We start from the raw sequence: 18,111 nt of genomic DNA, 5'->3' as shown, positions 1-18,111 counted from the left end.
GTTCAAGCAGTTGTCCCAGATATCATACATGATTGCACTGAACCTGCAGGAGTCGAGCTCCGAAGACACTGATGGCTAAAACTGCCCCATTTCTGCCCCCCGCATACACCCTCTGTTATTGTCTCAAGGTGCAGCCAGAGAGAAAGAAAAGGTGGTACCTGAGCTTTGAGTAACATATTAAACCATAAGAAGTTCTTTATGGCTCAGCATCTTGCCAAGAAGTAGTTTGCAGGGTAGAGAAGGTGGCTGGACACTTACAGGGAGGAAGGGAGTGATTGCTCTTTTACTTGGACCTAGTTTGGATTTTGAAACATTAGGATTTGCAGCTGCCCAGTGCCTGGGCTGGGTCTCTGCTGGGGAGGGTGAACCTCTGGGTAATTTTTTTCCTTTACACTTTTATTTTCTAGTGCAGCAAAACAAGTTGGCTCCTCTTGTGGTAATTATGGATAAATAATTTGTGTATTTGGTGTCATCAGGCTGTTGAAGCTTTGAAAATGAAGGGACAGGGATTAGAAAAAATGAGAACAGGCTTCATGTTCTTGTTTGCCTAATGACAGATCCAAAAATCCCAGTGAGATGAACCCTTCTTGTTCTTTCCCTGTGAAAATTATTATACTTTTTCATGGGGAACAGGCAGTTTCTTGGAGCAAATGGAGAACTTTCAACAACATGCATGGAACAACATGCATGAAATCTAGTGGTTTAGGTATGGATACTGTAATGAAAGCTCTAGATGGATTTTCATCCAAAGCCTTGTTTTCTGTTCCTACTGCTGCCCTCTTGCTGGGAAGCCAAAATGTAGCTGATAAATTGGGGCAGCTGTTTAAAACAAGCTCAGTGATGAATAAACTATCCCCAGCTCTCAAAGCATGGCAATGGGAAAGAATTCAATGGTGATTTTGGAGAGAAGTTGCTCCACCCAGCCAGCTTTTGACAAGATGTGCTCATTGGCCCTTAATCCTCACTGTCCTGCCGACAGCAGCTCAAAAGCAAATAGCAATAAACCAAAGCCCTGGGCAACATCAGGCTTTGGTCTCTCTAATCGATGTCAGTTTGTAACCTTTAACTTGCAGCAGCCAAGAGCAGCTCCCAGGGATCTCAGCTCAGGGCTCTGGGCCATTTGCCTGAATCTCACTGCAGCTGATTTTAGATGCTTAGCCTCCTGCTTTTTTTTTTTAATCTGGGAACCCTGAATCTTTTCTTTTCTCCAGCATGTGGTAGTCTTTGGGAACCTGAGTCCCAGGGAGTGACCAAGATGGCTGTGTTTGAATGCATTTATGCAGATTTGCATATAATGAGGTAGGGAAGCTAACTCACTGCTTTTTTAAAACATCGTTACAGCTTCCCCATCCGTGCAGCAGTGCAAGTTTAACTGCAACAAATGCTGCTTCTTAGCTGCTTCCTTAGTAAGATGTTTGTGCTCAAGGCCACAAGCAGCCAATGATGGGCTTCCTGTAATGAAGTAGGAAGGGATCCCACCAGCAGCTCACTTGGAGGCTGTAACTGAGCAGCTGAGGATTGCTGCCTGCCCTTTTCCAGCTCTGCTTAGTCCTGGCTTTGGTTACAGCATCAGAGCAGGGTGAGAGGCAATATCTGCTACCAGGCATCTGCTTACACCCTTCCAGCTGGGCTCACCAGAGGATGTCTGTCTGCCCATGGCAGCCCCATGGAGTTGCTGAGAATAAGCTTGTGGGACAAGCCCAGCACGGGCAGCAAGGGAGGGGTCATCTCAGTTTGGGGTTGCTTTCATTGAGTCTCGATCCTCTAACCTGTCTTGTGGCTTCTGCAGCTCAACATCCTGAACAATGTCAGCAGCTCAGAGGATGTCAAGCCCTTGCCAGGTCTCCCGGGGATTGGGAACATGAATTATCCATCTACAAGCCCAGGATCCTTAGCCAAACACATCTGTGCCATCTGTGGGGACAGGTCCTCAGGTAGGAGGTTATCTTTCTTAAGGAAGACTTTGTGCAGTGAAAACTCCCCTGACCCTCTGAAGCAAGGCTCCTGTGGGAGTGCACACCGTGGGGGCTCGCTGGGGCCATGCTGGCACTGCAGGACTGTTGCTGGGTCTGGCTTTCCCGAGGGCAGGCTGTCTGGTTTTCATTGCAGTGTGCCCAAAAGAGAGCAAACCTAAAAGCCACGTGCTTCTCCCACACGTATATAGTATCATTTTACATTTTGTCCCTGTGTATTAAAGGTAAATATATAAAAATTGCTGTGTTCTTCTTCAGCTGGGTTTTAGCTGTGCCTGAGTTTTCTCTCCTACCCCAGAGACCTGCAGCCTGGCTGTGCCTTGCAGACCCTCTCCCTGTCCACGGACCCTGTTTGCTACCTATGGCTTTTCTGCACTTGCACTGCAGTTAAGATGTGGCTCAACATCCATCCCCTGGGATGTGGTCCCTCCTTGTCACAGGAGAGCAGCAGTCCAATAATTTGACTGCTGCTGGTCACTATTCCTGCTAAGAGCCACCAAAGCCAAGTCAAGCCTGCTAAGGTGATACCCTGTGACCAGTTTAATCATCTTTGGGGCTGGTTTGAGCTCTTCCGTGTTGGAGGGAAGGGCAGGTGCCTGCCTACCCACTGATGGCCTCCCCTTGCCTCCCCAGGGAAACACTATGGGGTGTACAGCTGTGAGGGCTGCAAAGGCTTCTTTAAGAGGACAATCCGGAAGGATCTGATCTACACCTGCCGTGACAACAAGGACTGTCTCATCGACAAGCGCCAACGCAACCGCTGCCAGTACTGCCGCTATCAGAAGTGCCTCGCCATGGGGATGAAGAGGGAAGGTAGGGGTGGGCTGGTAGAAGGAATGGACTTATAGAAATTTTCCTTACATTCATTAGGGGGAATCTGGCTCTTGGTGGCCCTCCCAAGACTGGAGCATTCTGCAAACCCACACTGACAGCTTCAGGGAATTTTTCACCTTGTTTGTAAAGGAAACAAGGCTGATGGTGAAGCTATTGCACTGCATTTTTCTTCCCATCCCATCCAAGCACACATACTGGTGACTGTTGAACTCGTTCACCAGTTTTGACCTAAGCCTGCCTTTAGTTAGTGGCCCTTAATGGCTTGGATCTCTGTAAACTTGTGCTATGGACAGCACCTGACAGTGAAAAGTTCTGCAGCCTGCTTGTCTCCTATGTGAACAGCAACCTCCTTTTTTGTTTTCAGCTTGCTGGATTCATTTGTCACCTAATTCTTGCACTGAAAGATAGGAGTGGATTATTTATTTCTGTCTTTTGTTTTTCTAGTTCTCTGTCATTTCCACTCTTACCCTTACCTTTGGAGATGAGCTGTGGTATGGCTCACATCCTGTGGTGTTTTTGTGCTGCAGGAGAGAGTTGTGTGAAAGTTGTTTGTCCAACCTCTCCCATACTCCCCATCTGCTGACTGCAACCCCCAGAGGACAGTGTTTCTGGTCCAAACCACCTAAGGTATTGGTCTGGAGCAAGGATCCAACCTGAGGCAACTGGTCTTGAGAGATTTTACACTGACTTGAAGGAAACCTCCAAGAGCTGCAAAGGGTGGCATGTGTCTGTGGTGGATCCTGTGGCCATGCCTCTCTCCCACACAGCTCTGGAGAGTGCAAAGGCCTTTGTAAAAGCCACCACCAAGTGAATCTGTCTACCTCTGCCCCTGCAGCTAGCTGCTCCCTTTGTGCAGCAAGGACTGCTGAGCTGTATCGTGTCCCAAATTATACGGACAGATGCAAGGTCAGAGAGTGACAACTAGCACAGCTTTTAAGCTGTTTTTTCCAAGATAAAATAAGTTCCACCTCCAGGGTTGAATGCCAGCAGGCAGTGTAGCTGTCCCTTTTGGAGACCAAGCTGTCCCCTTGCAGAGCAAGCAAGTTGCTCCCTGTGCAGGAGGTCATATGGGGCAGTGCCTGAGGAGGAAGCTGTAATGCTGGACACAGGCTGAGCCTCACCTCGTTCCCTGTAGCATCAATGCCGTGCTTCCTCCACCACTTAGGACAGCAGGGGACACTGAAACACCAAGCTGGAATCAAAAACCTAATCCCAGACACAGCTCTCCCTTCCAGCTGGGTGCAAAGTGGTTCAGAGGACCAGGGTGTCAAAGCAACTTCCCTTTGCAGAGTGTGAAATTTCAAACCCCAGGATCCTGGTGGATCTTGCAGGAGTTCGGCTGCAGTAATCACAGGGTCTTTCAGGAAGTTGCAGAAACTAGGGACAGATTGCAGCTTGAACAAGGAATCCTGGATGAGTTTGGGGGACTGATATTTTCTTGACATGCTTTTTCTTCCACTAAGATTTTGATGCCTTTAGAACCACTTCCCTGGATTCTCCCTGCCCCTTACCCTAAAGAGGACAAATGCTTCCCCCAGCTGGCTGGCACATATGTGCATCCTGTGTTGCCCTCCCTTGCCAGTGCCAGACTGGATGCCCCACTGAGCTATCTCCTTGGGTGCTGCCAGATTCTCAGCAGCTGGGCCATTCTGGGAAGCACACCCTTCCAGCTGGGAATGCAGGGCAGTGCTGAGCACTGTGAAGTGGTCCTGAGTCTCAGTGCTGAGGAACCTCCCATGGCTTGGCCCTTCTCCTGAAAGCACCCTAACAGAAGCCAAGGTAAGGCAAGGCTGATGCAAGGGCTTATCTTCTGACACCACTGCAAACAGCAGAGCTTTAATGACAAAGAAATCTCCTGATCCAAGTATCTGACTTAAAAGCTTGTCACACCCTTCTTCCAGCAGCACTTACCTACTTGAGAAAATGGGGATCAAAATCTGCCACAGCCTTGTGGCGGGCTGCAGGCTTGCTGAGCTGGTCCCTTCCTTGGTGTCCCTTGGTGCTTATGCTGGTTCTCTCTCCTCTTGAAGTTCTTTTTATGCCTTGGCCTCGGTGGTTTTCCACTTCTCTGGACGCTGGCTGCTTGGTGCTTAGCTAATGGCTGGGGGAGCCATTAAGCTGTTGCCACGCACCCATGTCTGTGTGGCAGGGGCCAGCTTTGCAGACAGATTGTCCCCCACGGAACCTTTCATTTTAGGTGTATAAATACCTGTAGCTCAGTACAGGCCGTTCTTCAGGAGCAGGCCAGCTGCCTGCCTGTCCTTCAGGAGTTCCGGGTAACTTTGGGCCCCTGCGGGGCAGCGATGCTAGCAGGACTGCAGCAGCACTGGTCTTGGGACGTTTCTCCCCAGCAAACTAATGACACCTGCTGGTCACTTGTCTTTTTCTTCCTTAGCAGGATTCCCTTACTTCCCTTTGGGATTTCTCAAACAAAACTGCACCCAGGACTCCTACTGAGCAAAAGGCTTGGAGTACCATGTACATATCCTATACTGACTTGTCCTCCACACATTCAGCAGCCCCGAGAGTTAGTAGCTGAGATCTAGAGAGAAATTCAATGAGCCTGTTCCTCCAGTCAGTAGATATTTTGGAAAACAGAGACAAGAGAGTGGAGGCGCTGGGGCATTCTGGTGCTGGAACTGCTTTCTGTCAGGGTGGATTGGGAAGAGAGGTGATGGAGGGAAAGGTGACACCAGGGCTGGGCCAGGCTGTGTAAGCATTTCTTCAGGAAGGAGGCAGGCAGTGTGTGGATCCTGCTGGGGGTGAGGGAATGTCCATCCCTGCTGCAGGATGCTCTGGCTGCTGTGGGACTGTTCAAAGTGCAGAGCAAGCCTCGATGTCTGGGTGTTGGGTCCCTCCTGCCTCCTTCAGCATCTAGTGACAGCCAAGTCCAGGCTGCCACCTGGAGGTATTCTATTCTGGAGCTTCATACCTTGGAAATCACAACCTTTTGTCAAATTTAGAGGCCACCTGTCTACAACAATCCCAAAGTTACTGGGGGTGGGGGGGGGACGGATATAGCCATCTTGATGGACATACAATAGAAATATCTGTGTATTTTCTGTTCTCCCCTTTCCCGAGGGGGTTTCTCGTGCTTCCTCCCAGAGGAAAGGGCACCCACTGTGAGCAGGTAGGTGTTGCTGTGGGTGTAAAGAGCCACATTTCTGTCCTGCAGCTGTGCAGGAGGAGAGGCAGAGGAGCAGGGAGCGGAGCGAGAACGAGGCCGAGTCCACAAGCAGTGGCAGTGAGGACATGCCTGTGGAGAGGATCCTGGAAGCTGAGCTGGCTGTCGAACCCAAGACGGAGGCCTACAGCGACATGAACACAGAGAGCTCAGTAAGGGGCGCTATAACCACTTGCAGCTTGAGATGGGAGCCTTCAAGGTGCTGTTTGAAAAGAAACCCCAAGTGAACGGCTGGTATTTTGCAAGGGGTTTTTGCTTTGCACCACCTAAAAATCACCAATTTTTCATTTGAAGCTACTCCAAATGACAACTAGAAAACAGTCTATACACTCTTTTCCTAGCATTTTTTCCCAGTTCCCTTTGGTTTCAGTGAGCAGATAGGGCAAAGGCTGCATGCTGGAGAGTCTGAGCCCTGTGCTAGCTTCCACGTTTGCACAGCCTTGGGCACTGCTTGTCTGCTCCAGTGACCAAGACCAGAATGGAGCTGAACACAGCAGGTTTACTGCTGTGGTATTAGTGGTTTGGATAAAACTGCTGTTCATGGCCCTTCAGAGGCTGCTTGATGGCTTTTATACGTGCCTTGGGGAGCAGGACGTCAGCCTGCCATTCAGGACTTGCTTTGCAAAGAACAGCAAGCAAACAGAAAAGTTTGCTGATTTGGCTGGTTGTAGAGGAGATAGTAGTAATAAATATCTCCTCTTCCCAATGATGCACAGCTGAAACCTTTGGCAATTTGATAATTTTACTTGTGGCTTTGAGTATTGTGAACTTGATCTGATACTGTGTGCAGAGTGCAGACAATGATTATCAAAGATTTTACATGGACTACTTACCCTCTTTTCCTCTGCTCTTTTCTGTTTGATATTGTTCCTAATTAGACAAATGACCCTGTCACCAACATATGCCATGCAGCTGACAAGCAGCTCTTCACACTTGTCGAGTGGGCCAAGAGAATCCCCCACTTCTCTGACCTGACTCTGGAGGACCAAGTCATTCTCCTCCGGGCAGGTAATGTCCCCCACCTGTGGCCTCTGGAGCTATTCCTGGTACCCTCATCCCTTCTCTGGGCTTTGTGGTGTGCTAGCCAGGCTGGGTGGTGAATAGGAGATCCTAAGCTGATCCACCCTTGTTGTCACAGGGTGAGCAACCCTTCATAAGCCATGATGAGCAGTGGATGGGGCAGTGGAATCTGCTGTTTGTTCCCTGTTTTATGGAGACATGTAGGAGGGCTGGGGGAGAGTGAATAAATGTCTTGTTAAGGCAATTCCTATAACTTCAGAGCTTTCTAGGTGTGGGGCACACTAGTGTGTAATGTGCAACATGATGTTGCAGATGCAAGGAATATATATTTTTAGGAGGAAAAACAGCCTTTAAAATATATTTTGTGTTTTTTGGCATTTTGAGTCTCTTTCTGCACCTGCCTTGCTGCTGGTCAGGGTTTGCTACCCCTTGCGGTGCTGGAGAGGGTGCAGTTGCTATTTGGGGTCCCGTTTCTCCTGTGAGCTGAGTCTGAAGTCAGCAGGGAGAAACCAGCTCTGCTGCTCGATGTGGAAGTGATCTTTTTGCTGAACTGCCTCTTGTGTCCCACACACCTCTTCCTGCAGGCTGGAACGAGCTGCTCATTGCCTCTTTCTCCCATCGCTCCGTGTCAGTGCAAGACGGCATCCTCCTGGCCACGGGCTTGCACGTGCATCGCAGTAGTGCTCACAGTGCTGGTGTGGGCTCCATATTTGACAGGTATGGGTCCTGTTGTCTCCTATCAGCAGTTGCTAGGCTGGCTGTCTCTCCCCTTTGGAAGGAGGACTTCTCTCCTTAGGGAGAACTAGAGCAAACTGTGGTCATTTTGGACAGAACTAGCTTAGAATGAGGAAGGGAGATGGCTTAAAAACCAAAACTGGGGTGTAAGCACCTTGGGAGGGATTTGCAACTGAAGAAGCATATTGGGTTGGGTGAGCAGGGGGTAGGAATGCTTCTCTGCCTTCTCTCCAAGAGTTTACCATAACTGGACTTAGAGTTAATAATGATCAGCAAGAGCCTTAGCTGGCAAAGCCTTAAACCTCAACTTGCTCATACAGTGGCTGCACACATCCTGTCCATGCCATGCCTGCTTCCTGTCTGGCAGGGCACTGCTTTGCCACTCTTGCACAGCTGGCATGTGTAAGGGCAGTGCACACGTTTTGCACGGTGAAATGTGGAGGGAAAACCCAGGTTGTTTTCCCCAAGCAAATGCAAATTTTCCTTTGTAGTCCGAATAGAGCACAGAGGATGTGTGCTGAGCAGAGTGAGAATGGGAGCAAATTTGATGCTCAGGTCCATGAGTGCTGCTGATAAACATATAGAAGAGCAAGCGTGTGACCTGGCTGTCCCTCAAAGCTGCCTTTTCCTGCAGAGAGAAATTGGGGGCATTCCCAGCGTCTGTCCCAGGTGCTTTTCAGCCCCCAGCCTTGGCTGTTTGTACCTGTCTTTGATCGTATGCCCGCCCCTGTCCCCCACCTGCAGGGTTTTGACAGAGCTGGTGTCCAAAATGAAAGACATGCAGATGGATAAGTCGGAGCTGGGGTGCCTGCGAGCCATTGTCCTGTTCAACCCAGGTGAGTCTGAGGCCTGGGGCAGTACAAGGTGACATGCATGCAGTGGGCAGGTCACAGGCAGGAAGGATGTGGCAACGAGCATCAGGATTGTAGACAGATTTGTCCCTGTCCCTGATTGCATAATTAAGGAGAAACTGAGTCCTCTCCTGCCCAGCAGTCACTCTGCTGTCAGTGGAAAGGTCTCCTCTGTGGTGATTTCTTCCCCACCTGTATTATCTCCCTTACCCAGATGCAAAGGGTTTGTCCAGCCCCTCAGAAGTGGAATCACTGCGGGAGAAGGTCTATGCCACGCTGGAAGCCTACACCAAGCAGAAGTACCCTGAGCAGCCAGGGCGGTGAGTTCCCCAGGCAAGGTGGTCACCTTGGCCTCCCTGCTAGATCTCTCTGAGCCACCCTGGGCTGGAGCCCTGAGCAAAGCGAGGGCAGGACACCAGCCAAGACTGCCTGAGCAGCCCAGCACCCGCAGGCTGGCTTGTCCTCTCAGTGCCCTAATCCTGGGTCAGAGCCTTTAGGGAGCTGGTGAGATGCGATTTTCTTGCTTTTCAATCCAATCCTACCCTCTGCTGGCCAAGCTCTCAAAGCGCCGGCAACCAGTTCCTTCTTTCCCACCGCCAGCCAAGCAATGCACCCACAGCATCTTCTGCTATTTTTGCCTCTGGATGTGGCTGCAGAAGGGCTGGAAGCAGGAGGTGGGGGGGGGTTGGCAGTCTTCCTGCTGCACCCCCTCGCAGCTGCACCTCAAAACAGGAGGCAACAACTGGCAGAGGTGCTGCTGAGGGGTTGCACACCCTCTCTGGGGGCTGGGGGGTTTTTGAAGGCTGTTTCAAGAAGGATTTAAATGGCACCATGGGGATGTAAGTCACTAGTTCAAGTCTTGGAGGGAGAATCTGGATGTATCTGATGAATCTTCTTTTTTTTTTTTTAAGTTTTAAAAATGATAAATTCTGTTCTGAACACATAAGTATTCCCTCCACGCATTCAGAGAGAAATGCTTGCTTTGAAAGTGTAGGGGAATCTGAGACAGAGAGCTCTCCAAGGCATTTTTGGGGAGGATATGGGCTCTTCTCTCCTGAGCTCCTGATGCAGGCTTGGAAACAATTTGGAGAAAGTGGCCAGTGTCTCCTGCATGCCTCTGACTCTGCTCTCTTCCAGGTTCGCCAAACTCCTCCTGCGCCTGCCAGCACTGAGGTCCATCGGGCTGAAGTGCCTGGAGCACCTCTTCTTCTTCAAGCTGATTGGGGACACTCCCATTGACACCTTCCTCATGGAGATGCTGGAGACACCCCTGCAGGTCACTTGAGGGTCTGGCTCCACTCTGGCCAGACTCTGGCCTCCCCATGCCCCTGCACAGCCTCTCAACCCTCTACTCTGAGCCTGTGAGAGCTCAAGAGATGTCCTACACCCTCCACTCCTCCTTGGTGGGATTGTTGTGGTTTTGTACAGCTGTAAATCAGCCCCTGTAACCCTGTCTGACCATGGGGGGTATCACAGATCCTCTGACCATTCCTCTGCCCCCCTGTACAGATAATTGCTTTAAATTATTTTTTCACTCTCAATAAAAGCCAACAAAACAAATAAAATAATATATGAGAGAGGCACTGATTGGAGCTGGCAGAGCAGTGTCCTCTCTTGCTGTGGTCACAGGTCCAGCTTGGGATGGGGCTGAGGGATCCTCCAGAGACTCTTGAGCAGCCCAAATCAGGGCAGGAACACTACTCAAGATAATGCTGCTTGTGCTGTTGGGGACAGTCCTTTGGCCAAGAGAGAACACACATTGTTGCTCCTTGCTCCTGCTAAGGAAAAACCTGGAGAAACTTGCTGCTTTGGACCAGAACATTTCAATCCACCACCTTAGAAAGAAACTCTTGGACTCTTTTTGAAGTGATTTAAAAAGTGACTTTGTAATGTGCTTTTTCTTTTCTAAGCTAGTCCAGCCACTGAAGGAAGAACTGAAATGCTTCATTTTGGTCCAGGTGGAGTACATTGAGGTAACCCAAACATGGTGTGTTCATGGACAATTTTAACTTTCCTGAAGCTTCATGGATCCTGTTCTCAGGAAACCTTTTATTTCTGTCTGTATTTTTGCAGTGGAATTGGGCTCTTCAACCCCTAATTTCTAATCTCATACCTCCATGAGTAAAACTTGCAGAGAGAGGAAGCACAAGACACTCTAGCAAAACCTGCTTCAAAGGTCTGCCTGTTTTTTCCCCTCCTCACATGGCACTGCTGGAGCTTCCCATCGCACTGAGCTAACCAGAGTCAAACGAGTTAAAGATGTGAATTTGTTCAATACGCTGAGCTTATCCTGGTGGGAAAACATCCTCCCAGGAACCCAGCAAAACTGCCTGTATTATTATTCATAAAACAGGTGTAGTGTTAAGTGATCTGCCCCTTCTGACCCTCTCAGCAGACAGTGCAGTGAGATGCAGCCGTGCTTTGTCTGTCCGCATGACAGATTGCAACTCTGCTGCTCGGCGACTCGGGGAGCTTCGAGGGAAAGGAGTAGTGATAACAGGAAAGAAAGAAAGAAAGGAGGATAAAAATGGAACATTTTTTTAAAAATTACCACACGGGGACATGATTCATTCTCCAGTATTTCATTGTGAAAAGGACAAAGAACCAAAAATGCAGGAGAAAGAAACAAAAATCCAAAATTATGAAAACTGTTATTTTTTTTCTACACTGGAAAAAACAGGGAGCATTTCAAAAGAGGTGAAAAACATTGACTTAAGGAGATATTTTTAATTGAAAAGGTGATTTTTCCATTAAAGGGAGAGTGTTTAAAAACATAAACTACTCAACCTGCTTATTGTAAAACCTCTACCAGAGTCTGAGAGGTAGTGTTGCGGTGGTACCCAAACCACACTGCTGGTCAAACAAAGGAAGAGGGTCTAGCCTGGGCAGCTCTAGGCTTCCCCTTCCAAGAGCTGTGAGCTTCTGAGAGTTGGTCCCCAGCTAGCTGGGTTGGTTTTCTTTTCTGATCTGCCTGCTCTCAGATCTGATGGTTTAAATCAAGGAGGTTGGTTTGCATTAGCAGGTTTGTAAATGCCTGCAGGACCTGATGCTACTGTCTGAAGGCAGACCATGTGGTATTAATGATACAGTTGAAATATACAGATGAAAACCTGAGGGTCCTCATGCCTGCAGTAGACATCTTGCTAAGATGGTGCCTGAGTGCTGTTTTGGAGCCCTGCAGCAGTCAGTGATAGCTCAGGGTGTGCTTTGGCTCTGGCCTGAGCTGCTGCAGCACATCGGGCTGAGCCAGCTGGAGAGGACAGGATGCTTCCACCCAATAGTACTGCTGCTTTCAGGAGCTCACAGGCTGCCCTCAGCACATGGTTGTTGCAGCTGTGATCAGAGGTGTTTACATGGAGCTGCAAGGTTGGAGTTTAAGTTGGCCAAGACATCTAAAAATGCTTTGGGCCATGCCCAACCCTCACTAATAGGGACTTAACGTAGACTGTATAATGCCCCTTGGTGGCTTAATTTTGAGTCCATGATGAGGGATTCAGTGTCCCTGGTATTTCACATTGGCAGAATGGCTCAACACATGGGCAACACAGAAAAATAAACTGGACAACAGAGTGGGAACCAACACCCAACCCAGATGGCCCTGCATGTGCCACTGCAGTCAGAGCAAGCTGAGCTTGCTGAGTCCCATGAGCCATTCACCTTGGCTGTCGATGCTGATCTCATTCTACTGTCTGCAAGCAAATCCAGAGCACTGTCTGCAATATGAACAGTCACTTTGGGAAGTTGGAAGTGATGAGATATGATAACCAAGGAAGTCTTAAAGTGGCCATTTGTGGCTGTTTGATACCTTTACTTTTAGCAGTCTAACCTGAGACTCTGCGAAGGTGATCTCTGAGTTCTGGACCACGAAGTCTCAAGGTGGTACTTCAAGCAGGGCTTGCCCTCTTTCTCCAGCTGCCTAGTGGGGGTTTATTTTGAAAATGTTGTGCTCTGCTTCACAAACACTCCACCACACTTCCCCCACCCTGTGTCTTGTAGGGCAGTGAGAACATGAGTTGCAGAGTGCAGCTTCTGTAAATAAGAGACCATTTGCTTGTCTGGAAGTGACACTAATAGAAAGCTATTCTATGCAGGGGAAAGTGGTCGTTGAGCAAATTAACTCTTATCTGAAATCATTGAGGACCTGAGGTTTGATGTAATCTTCTGGATTTGGTCCTAGCCCCGGGATTCCTCATTCCTGTTGCAGGCCTCTATTACAATACTGCCCAAGAGCAGTTCTTCCCTGAGACTTACAAAATGGGTGAGTCTCTACAGACACCCCAAGGAGCAAACTCCACAACAGTTAGGAGTAAGTCACTGGTGTAGTTTTCCTTCAGGATGAATTGCTGCAGAAGAACATTGGCTTGGCATGGCTGGAGCTTACCCAATCTGCAGCCCTCCAAAACCTGATTTTCATGTAACCCTAAAAATCACAATCATGGGTGAGCCAAATAAAACTTCTGTCCTTGTGCATACATTCTACCCCAGCTTGCATGGAGTTATAGCAGTAAAATATATATATATAAAAGAATACGGAAGAACTAAAACAATCAAGAACTCATCAAATTTAAGTCCATTCCAATGTGGGCACTTTTCCTTGTAGGCATATGTTATGATGGTGCCTTCAAAATCCAGGCATCAGTCACTTTTCAGGCACAACAAGGAGAGCATAACAGGGTCCAACTATTTACCCTTCATACAAAAATCTGGTTCCTCCCATCTGCCTCTGAATTCTACTCTTGCCAGATTCCAGTTGCCAGGTCTTGCCACCACATTGTCTGAAGACCCAGTTATTGGTTTCCCCATGAAAATGCTGGTGGCCTCAGATTAGGCTCTGCTTTTTTTTTTCCCTCTGGGAATAATATATAAACCAGGCTCTGGGAATAACTGGTGCAAGGTAAAGTGAAATATTATCTTTCCCACTGTACATCACATCTCATGGGCTTTCTGAGTTAGCAGCAGATCTCCTGCCCCATGGACAAGCTTGTTTTAGTGCACAGGCCAGATGTTACAAAGCATTTGTTAATTCTGAGCTGCTCATTCTGTAGTGCTCCATGGATGGGACTTCAAAAATAAGTGGGGAGTGAGGATTTGGGAGAGGAAAAAATCCTTAAACTCTATTGCTTGTGCTAAGCTGGATTTGTTTCTCACCTAGAAATCAAACCAGTGTGTTTTGCTCTCCTGTCTTCATTTGGGTTCTGTAGCTGCTGCTTCAGTTTCTACTGAAGTTCATCAACAGCAGTCCTGGATTGGGAATTAAAAAAAATAATCCCTAACCATTAAGGTTTCAGATGGTTTGCATTCAGTTCATCTCTGGACTCCCTGCTGAATTTAGTGGTTCAAGGGTAACTTTCAGACACTGATGTGCTCACAGTGTGACTCAACTGAGTGCCACCACCACTGGCCTTTCCTTGAGGACCTCTTGTCTTGGCTGGGCCCTGGTGGTTTTCACCATCACACCTGTGCTCTCTTTGCTGCCTGGTTTCTCTGCTTGTCCCCTCTCCATCCCTCACAGCTCTCTGCTGTCCCACCAAAGGTCCAGGTGGGAAGTTAGGGAGGCTGGGCTGAGTTGGTGCCTCCTGGAGCACAAGAGAGCACAGAGAGGAGGAGTAATTACACTGATTAGGGGCCACATGGGGCTTCCCAGAGCAGCTGGTGGTGGTGGGAAACTGTGTGTGTATCTTCTTTCAGGGAATGATGGCATTTCTTTCTCAGCGAGGTACACTGTGGTGGGAAGCAAGATACAAAGACGCCTTGATAAATCCCCAGGCATTTGTCAGCATTAGTGGACAGGGACCAACCAATACCTACACAAGGTCAGTGGCTGCCACCCCATGCCTCTCCTGTCTCTCTCCCTGTGCCCTCTGTGCAATTAGCTCTGCCCAAGGCAGGCTTGGTTTAGGGGATTATTTTTTTTAATGGAGTCATAGCATGGATTGGGTTGGAAGAGACCTTAAAGATCATCTAGTTCCAACCTCCCTCACCCCCCACATTAGCAGGCACAGCTCCCACCAGACCAGGTTGCTCCAAGCCCCATCCAACCTGCCCATGATCACTTCCAGGGATGGGGCAGCCACAGCTTCTCTGGGCAACCTGGCCCAGTGTCTCACCACCTACACAGGAAAGAATTTCTTCCTAAGATCTAATCTAAATGTCCCCTCTTTCAATTATAAATCATTCCTCCTTGCCCTCTCACTCCATGCCCTTGTGAGAAGTCCTTCCCCAGCTTTCCTGTAGCCCCTTTGGGTACTGGAAGGTGCTGTAAGGTCTCCCTGGAGCCTTCTCCAGGCTGACCAATCCCAACTCTTCTAGCCTGTCTCCATAGCAGAGGTGCTCCGGCCCTATTTCAGTAGTAGAGAGAGAATGGATTTTATCATCCCAGGGGTATTGGACAGCACTGTAGCTGTGTGATGATTTCTGGCTTGCCTCTCTGCCCAGGGCCAGCCTACCCAGCTGGGTGTGCAGCAGCTGTGAGGGTGGCAGGAAGGAGGAGGTGGTATGGAGGGACATTTCTGGGTGGTGGACAGTACTTTGTCTGCTGGGTCGAGCTGGCTTCCAGCATGAAAGGCTCCTCAATGAGGTTAGCTAGCACCATGACTCCCTGTGCCTCCTGTCCCAGGGGATGTGGCTGGAGTGTATGTAGTGAGCACAGCTAATCTTTGGTCTCCTGTGAGCCTGCTTCTAGGTCTAGCCCTCCCTGCTCCTGCATGGGTCTGCATCTGCTTTGTTGGGCAGTTAGGGTGATGTTGGAGGAAGAATCTGGCTCCCTACTGTCCAGAACCACGTCTGTTGCTGTGGCTGCAGTTACTGACTCTTGGAACTGAGTGCTCCTGACTTCCTTCCAGCAGTGAATAAGGAGGGACTTGCTGGTCCACCCAAGCTCCTTGGCACAAAATATGAGAGCTGGGCAACTCCAGGGGCTAGACTGCTGGGGGACATGTGCTCTTCCAACACTGCAGGCTTGTTAATTGGGTAGGCAGCTTCTGTTTTTAATACTATTTTCCCTGGTCACCCAGATTTTTGTAACACGTAGCTGCCTGCAGATGCTACAGCTAGAAGGTGAAAGCCTGGTCCTGCTTCTCCTCTGGTTTAATTCTCTTCAGCTGCTGGTGCTGGACTGCTGCATCTAATTTGGCCCTGGGTGAGCTAATCATGGAAATCCTGGCCCTAAGAAGATGCAACGAGCTAGCTGAAATTGTCCCCCCAATATTTTGTAGTGCCACTGCTCGAGGTGAAGGAGTACCTTGGGAAGGGAAAGGTGAAATTACCGGGGGACCCTGTAAATGCTATGTTGAGGGGGTTTGAAGAGTGCTTGTTTGCATGTTTTACTGGTTCACCTGGTAACTGTCCTTTGCATGGGACCAGGTGTCTCCACTGCCCGTAATCAGGAGCTAGTGGGTGGGTGTCAATCATGGGCAGCAACAGGGTGTTGCTGCCCCCTTGGTGTCGTGCATTGGCCCTGTCCCTCAACCTCATCCTTCACAGACTGAGCCAGTTGTTCCTAAGAGCTGTAAGGTTAGGCAGTCACCAGACCCCTCCTTGCCTGGAGAGGAGGGGGAACACCGTGGGGTGACAACATCTAGGGGGAATGACTTCCCTCTCCTCTGTTATTGCATCTCTGATCAGACAAAATCAAGTGGACAGTTGGAGTACATAAGCAAGGTGCCAGTTTTTAGCAGTGATGAAGGATGGCATTCCCACCCCATGGAACTGATCCCTGGCTGTAAAGGGAAAATGCTGCCTTGCATGTGGGATGGGATGGCTATGCTGGTTTGCACAGGGAAGATGAGCAACATCGGGTGCCCAGAGCTGCTGGTCATGCTGGGCTTGGCAATATGCTACTGATAGATCTGGCTACCCAGAAAAAACAGCTAGAGCCAAGGCTCGGAGACCTTCAGGAGAGACAAAGATGGAAGCATCCAACTCCAGTGCCTTCCCTGCTGCAGCTGTGGCTCAGTCTTCCTGGATGTGAGGGATCAGAGCTGTGCTGTGCTGACCTGTGTGATGGTACCAGTGCTTTCATGCCCAGGCTCCCAGCGTAGTTACACTGAGGTACAGTGGGGCTATCCCAGGACCCCATTTCCCTCTCCCATGGGATTCTGGCAGGGTGGTGATCCACCCATGCTAACCTGTGGCCTCCCCCTTTCCAACGAGCTCCCAAAGGACATGACCTTGGTGCCCGCATCACCCACGTCATCTGGGCGTGGGGAACACTTGGTGACGAGGATGCTCCATGGAGAGGCTGGGAGCACTCCTGCCCCTGGTGCCAAGGTCACCGGTGAAGACAGGAGGTGAGGCCCCGGAAAACCTCCCCATCCTCCAGCAGCCCATCGCCGGTTCCCTTGCAGCTCCGCAGCCGTTTCTCCCCCGCCAGCCGGAGAAGGGGGACACAGCCCTCCTCCCTGCCAGGGGAAACTGCGGCCGCACCGCCCAGGCTGCTCCGGCAGCCGCCGGTACGCGGCCCCGGCCCCGCTGCGGGTGCCTCCCGGACCTGCGGGCCCGGGAAACTCCCTGAAAAATAGCGAGACCCCCGCCCTCGGGCAGGAGGGAAGGGAAGAGCCGGGCGGGACGGGAAATCGCCGGGGCTGTGGGAAAGCTCCAAGTTTCGGCTTTCCCGGCCGGGAGGGATCTTTCCTCCGCGGGTTTCCCCTCCCCGAAACCGATGCCGTTTGGCGGAGCCGGAGCAGCGCTTCTGCGGGGCTGGGGCCGCCTCCCCTGCGGCTACACGGGACAGCGCAGGGAGCCCTGCCCAGCCACTACGATCACCGGCGACGAGCCCTCCGGGGCACCTCTCCGGCTTTGGGTTTTGTTTTTTGTTTTTTTTTTTCCTCTCGCCTCACAGCACGCATTTTCCTTTAATACTCCGGGGTGACAGGAGCGAGGAGCCCGGGGCGATGCGCAGCGCGGGGGAACTGCTTTCCTTCCCGGGGACTGCATCCTCGGGCCGCGGACCGGCTTTCCCAAAAAACCTCCCGCTCTGGGCTTCTCCTGAAAGGGGTAGCTGATTTCCAGCCGGTTTCACTACTGGGAGAACCGCGGTGGCGGGGCACCACCCTCCACCTTACGTTTTGGGGTTTTTTTTTGTTGGGGTTTTTAAAAAATATTATTTTATTTCTTTTCTTTTCCTTTTAATTGATTATTTTTTAAAAATTCTTTTATTTTATTTGGCTTGTTTTCTAAGAAAGGAAGAAAAAAAGCCAGGGAACGGAGCCGGGGCTGCCCCGGCACCCCGCGGGGTGGCCCGGCCGTGCCCCCCGGAGCCGGGCAGGGCCGCCGGCCCCTCGAGGCGTGGCGGGGCCGGTGCCTGCAGCCAGGCAGGAGAGCGGGGAGGAAACTTATTTCGAGTGGGGTGGAGAGGGGAGGGCAGGGCAGGGCAGGGGGTGGGGGTCGGGCAGGGAGGTATCAGCTCCAGGAAATGTGCCTTGGCAGCAGTCGGACGGGCGCTTCCCCGCAGGTTGGTGCGCTCCTCTTCGCTCCGGAGTCGTCCAGGACGCTGCGTCCCGCTCCTCACCCCGGG

At 50.4% G+C, this 18,111-nt stretch overlaps 1 protein-coding gene across 4 annotated transcripts in view; it reads left to right on the top strand.

Moving 5' to 3' along the window:
• Window positions 1–11,375, top strand: part of RXRG (retinoid X receptor gamma) — a 38,839-nt gene extending 27,464 nt beyond the window's left edge. For all 4 annotated transcript variants that reach the window (XM_051625083.1, XM_051625086.1, XM_051625085.1 and 1 more), the window contains 8 exons: window positions 1,790–1,934; window positions 2,607–2,786; window positions 5,983–6,143; window positions 6,870–6,999; window positions 7,596–7,728; window positions 8,491–8,582; window positions 8,812–8,917; window positions 9,735–11,375. In XM_051625083.1, coding sequence (XP_051481043.1) covers window positions 1,790–1,934; window positions 2,607–2,786; window positions 5,983–6,143; window positions 6,870–6,999; window positions 7,596–7,728; window positions 8,491–8,582; window positions 8,812–8,917; window positions 9,735–9,882 — 1,095 coding nt within the window. In that variant the 3' untranslated portion in view covers window positions 9,883–11,375. The remainder of the gene's footprint in view (window positions 1–1,789; window positions 1,935–2,606; window positions 2,787–5,982; window positions 6,144–6,869; window positions 7,000–7,595; window positions 7,729–8,490; window positions 8,583–8,811; window positions 8,918–9,734) is intronic.
• Window positions 11,376–18,111: the final 6,736 nt, after the last annotated feature.

This window comes from Apus apus, chromosome 7 (genome assembly GCF_020740795.1).
Source record: "Apus apus isolate bApuApu2 chromosome 7, bApuApu2.pri.cur, whole genome shotgun sequence".
Taxonomy (NCBI): Eukaryota; Metazoa; Chordata; class Aves; order Apodiformes; family Apodidae; genus Apus; species Apus apus.
The sequence above is the reverse complement of the archived record's forward strand: the minus strand, read 5'-3'. Positions and strand labels throughout refer to the sequence as shown.